The 4,476-nt window shown below is 32.2% G+C and overlaps 1 protein-coding gene across 1 annotated transcript; it reads left to right on the top strand.

Annotated features, from left to right (window-relative positions):
- The first annotated feature begins 1,021 nt into the window (after positions 1 to 1,021).
- On the top strand, positions 1,022 to 1,939 carry LOC113115381 (putative gustatory receptor clone PTE03). Its single transcript, XM_026282908.1, has one exon. The coding sequence runs from the start codon at positions 1,022 to 1,024 to the stop codon at positions 1,937 to 1,939; it is 918 nt and encodes a 305-aa protein (XP_026138693.1).
- The last annotated feature ends 2,537 nt before the right edge of the window (positions 1,940 to 4,476 follow it).

Below are 4,476 nucleotides of genomic sequence, written 5' to 3'. Positions count from 1 at the left end.
CTGTCTGGTTTTATTGATGATAGGAAGAAAAATAAATGATTAACTGCCCTATTTTGCACTTTGTCTCATTAAGTATAAATTGTGTACACTGTAATGATGAGGATATGAAAACAATGAGATGCCCTGTCAACTCTTCCTTTCTCATTTCACCTCTGCATTTTGTTGTCAACAACAGGTAAATAAAAAATAGTTGTGCTTTGTCAAATATCTGTATCTCTTTTAAATAATTAAGTGGAAGCTTAACTGACCTTAAAAATGGTCATACATATTTTGTTAATGCATAAATTCTCCTTGTGATATATGAACTATATGGGCCTAATGTTTATTGGGCCACAAGGATTTATCGACTTTAAAATGTGGGTCCCCAGAAAAAAAGTTTGGGAAACACTGCCCTAGGGGACCTCCTAGTTCACCTATGCCTAGAAACGGCACTGCTTTTAACCCATGACTTCTCTGAATTGCACCAGGACTGATTTTTTCAGTGTTGTTGTTTTTTTTATTTTATTTATTTATTTTTTTTGGTAGCAAATTGTTTGGAACAGTAGATGACAGTTTAATCAGTAAGTGAGTTACAAGAGTTTTGCCCATTTTGCCACATAATCCATTTTAAGGATTGTACGAGTCTATCCTATTTATGCAAATCAAGCACAGCAGAGAGGTCTCCAGAGACATGTTTTATACTATATAAACAGCATGTACTGGCGACTCTTAGTTCTTCTAAACTACAGCACAAGTAGAGCTAATTCTCTGCACATTCACATATTATTTGAAGATGAAGTGATGGTAATTTCTGATCATATCACACAAGGTATTTCTGATAATGCATTCACATGTATATTGTTTAACTTACTGAATAATTCATAGAGTACTTTATATTCACATTATGTATTATTTAAAACATTGTGGTTATCTAAAGCTGATAACCATGAAAACTATTTATTTGTAAGATACATAAAGATCACATTAACTTTTTCTCTTCTCATCCTCAGGTCCATGAATCCAATTCTTTGATTAATGGAAAATGGAAAATGGAACATATTTTTACATGATGTTGTTTGAAAATATTGGGTACATAAGATTTGCTTTCTTTGGTTTGGGGTTTATTCTATATTGTGCTATTGTATGTTTTAATGCCCTTATTATTCTTGCAATTTTTCTGGAAAGGACATTGCACCAGCCCATGTACATTCTGATTTCATGTTTATCCGTCAACTCTGTGTTTGGAACAGCTGCTTTTTTCCCAAGGTTACTGACAGACTTGATATCTGATACACACTTAGTCTCCCGTGCAGCATGTATTTTACAGGCTTTTGTAATTTTTTCATATGCATCAAATGAAAGCATAATATTAATGTTAATGGCATTTGACAGGTATGTAGCAATCAGTAAACCATTACAGTACAACAACATAATGACTCCCAGGATTTTATCTGTTTTGATATCTATAAGCTGTATTTATCCAATGCTTTGTGTTGGTATTGGTGGCATATTAAGTGCCAGACTCACAATGTGTGGTAACAAACTGTGGAAGGTGTATTGTCACAACTTTGAAATTGTCAAGCTTTCTTGTGCAAACACTATTGTTAATAATGTTTTTGGCTTTTTCATACTGACCACAACTGTTATCATGCCTTTAAGTTTTATATTATACTCTTATGTTAAAATTCTTATCATTTGTAGAAAAAGCTCACTAGATTTCAGGAGAAAAGCATATCAAACTTGTATTCCACACATAGTGATCCTCTTAAATTTCTCAGTAGCTATTTTTTGCGAGGTCACTTTGAGTCGAATTGCAACTTTGGAACTCCCTATAGGACTGTCAGTAATTCTTTCATTAGAGTTTCTCATTGTACCACCCATCCTGGACCCTCTTGTTTATGGTTTGAATTTTCCTAAAATTCGCAAAAAAATTATATGGATTATGAAAGCTTGCAAATAGCTGTAACAGATACTGCAAACAATGTTAACAAAATTCAATAAATTATGTAATCATGATGTACAATACATTTTATGAACCTGTGAATTTGAGACTTTGTGTTTTACTGTAAATATTTGCCACAATCATATATTTACTATACATTTTATTATATCGCAAGTTACTGTATTCATGACATGGTTCAGACCCTCGGTCACCTTTCAGACACCAAAAATATCAGATACCAGATATTGCCTGTAAAATCAATAAACATTTATACACACACACATTTGTTTAATAGTCAACATTTGAAGTGGATCAAAAACTTTCATCAAAGTTGTCCTAAAACCTAAAATCAAAATGTGTTCTTGTTTAACCCTTGTGCACTGTTCGATTTCTGTGTACACCCTTTATGGAGCGGGTCAAATTGACCCTAATTGGATTCAATACAATTCCTCAAAAATCACACTATGAAAAACAACAAAGATTCAGGTACAAACTGTAAACTTTTATTATCAACATTGTCATTTTTAAAGATGTTTTGTTTTGACAAAATTTTAAAAATAAACAGTATGCTGACTTGTCTTGCATATACATTTGTTTTTCTTAGAACATCATAACTGAACAATTAAATGTAGCTGTATAATGAAAATATTTATTTATCTTAAGTTTACTGTTTTGTGAACTCATTTCATAAAGTCAAGAAGTTACTTTTGACATGATGAGCACACAGCAAGTATGTGCTTTTGGCATTTGAATTTCTTGCACTTCACACACAAGGTGCTGGTTTTGCTGTCGCGCTTGGATGGGCACACCTCACATCTCTGCCTTTTTTTTCTCCCTATCATCTGTGTTCACTCCTTTATTTTCTGTGGGTCTGACTCCAGATGCACATTTCTGCCCTCCATGTTCAGAATCTCTTTGGGTAGCTCAGGTTTGTCATTTGTAATTTGCCATTAATTTTGAACATAATGATTTAGCTTTTTGAAGTGTGTTTGGTTAGGGTTAGAGCACTTTTAGATACACTTACACTTTAGAACTGAAGCTGATGCCTGACATACATTAAATATTTTTTTTTTATTTCGTGTCTGTACAGTTTCTTTTGAATGGCTGTCTATGAGGGTCAAACTGACCCACGAACATCACAAATGTAATATTAATTTTTCTTGTATATGTAAAAAAAGCCCAGCATTTTGAAACTTTGCATGCATGTCCATGATGATAAATGAGAAAAAGTCACAAAATATCAATAAGAGAATAAAGGTTTAATATTATTTCAGTTAGCTTGAAAAAATAAATTATTAATTTTTACCATCTGTGGCTTACAAAATATTTTTCTGTATTGAAATAAGTGTGGAAATCCTAATTTTTTAGCTTCATAAAGTAGTAAAATAATAAAATAACAAAATATAACCAAGAAATGTTATTATTTTGGGTCAGTACAGTTTCCTTAGAGCGTTAAAATATGCGGGGCAAATTGACCCGCGAACATCACGAACGTAATAGTAATTTTGTTTGTATATGTCAAAAAACACCAGCATGTTGAAACTGCACGCATGTTCATGATGATGAATGAGAAAAAGTCACAAAATATCAAGAAAAAAAACATAGGTTAACCAGTATTTCCAACAACTAGAAAATCTAAACGGGTCAAATTGACCCACAACATAACACAAGGGTTAACTTTGATAAACTTTACTGATCAACTTCAAATGTTGACTGATATATATATATATATATATATTTTAGTGGTGTCAAATGATTACTCATGATTAATCGCATCCTATATAAAAGTAAAAGTTTTTGTTTACATTCTAAATGAGTGTTTACTATGGAGGGCCAAATTACTCAAAATTAAATAATTAAATAAATGTTGAAATCGTAAATCGTTAAATGCATAATTACATATTTAAACACATAAATAAATGCATAAATAAATATATAAATATTCATTTATTTATTTATTCATTAATTTCTTTCTTTTGGTATTTATTAATTTATTTATTTATTTGTTTATGTATTTATTTATTAATTTATTCCTCCCTTCCCATTTCATTTTCAGGTTTACAGTTGTGGGCACATCACTCAGTTGACGGTGTCACGTTTCAATCTAAATTTCTTTGGTCTTTCTAATTTAGGCTCCTTTTTCTTGGATGGTAGAGTAAAATATCTGTTGTTAACTCTTGCATATGAAGTTAGCCATCAAAAAGTTGACTATGACATAATTTTAATACAAGTAGAACATATCCAGGAGATCTTTAGCCTGGTAATACCAGACTCTGCTACTTCACTTTGCTTCGTAGACAGAGTCTGGAATGGCATAATAGAGAAGTGTTTTCTCTCTCGCTAGGGGGCGCTTGTCTGAAGTTTAAAATCATTGGTTACCGTAAGCCAATCAGATACATTTAGTTATGACGTATGTTATGCGCCTATACAGCCGCATCGAAGCACAGACATCATGCATCGAACTCAAATCTATGATTGAACTTCCACTGTAAACCTGTTGTAAACACATGATGATGCGAGCGAAATACCGGAGTGAACATGGCTGTAAACGACTT

Source organism: Carassius auratus, chromosome 15, assembly GCF_003368295.1.
Source record: "Carassius auratus strain Wakin chromosome 15, ASM336829v1, whole genome shotgun sequence".
NCBI classification, from domain to species: domain Eukaryota; kingdom Metazoa; phylum Chordata; class Actinopteri; order Cypriniformes; family Cyprinidae; genus Carassius; species Carassius auratus.
The sequence above is the reverse complement of the archived record's forward strand: the minus strand, read 5'-3'. Positions and strand labels throughout refer to the sequence as shown.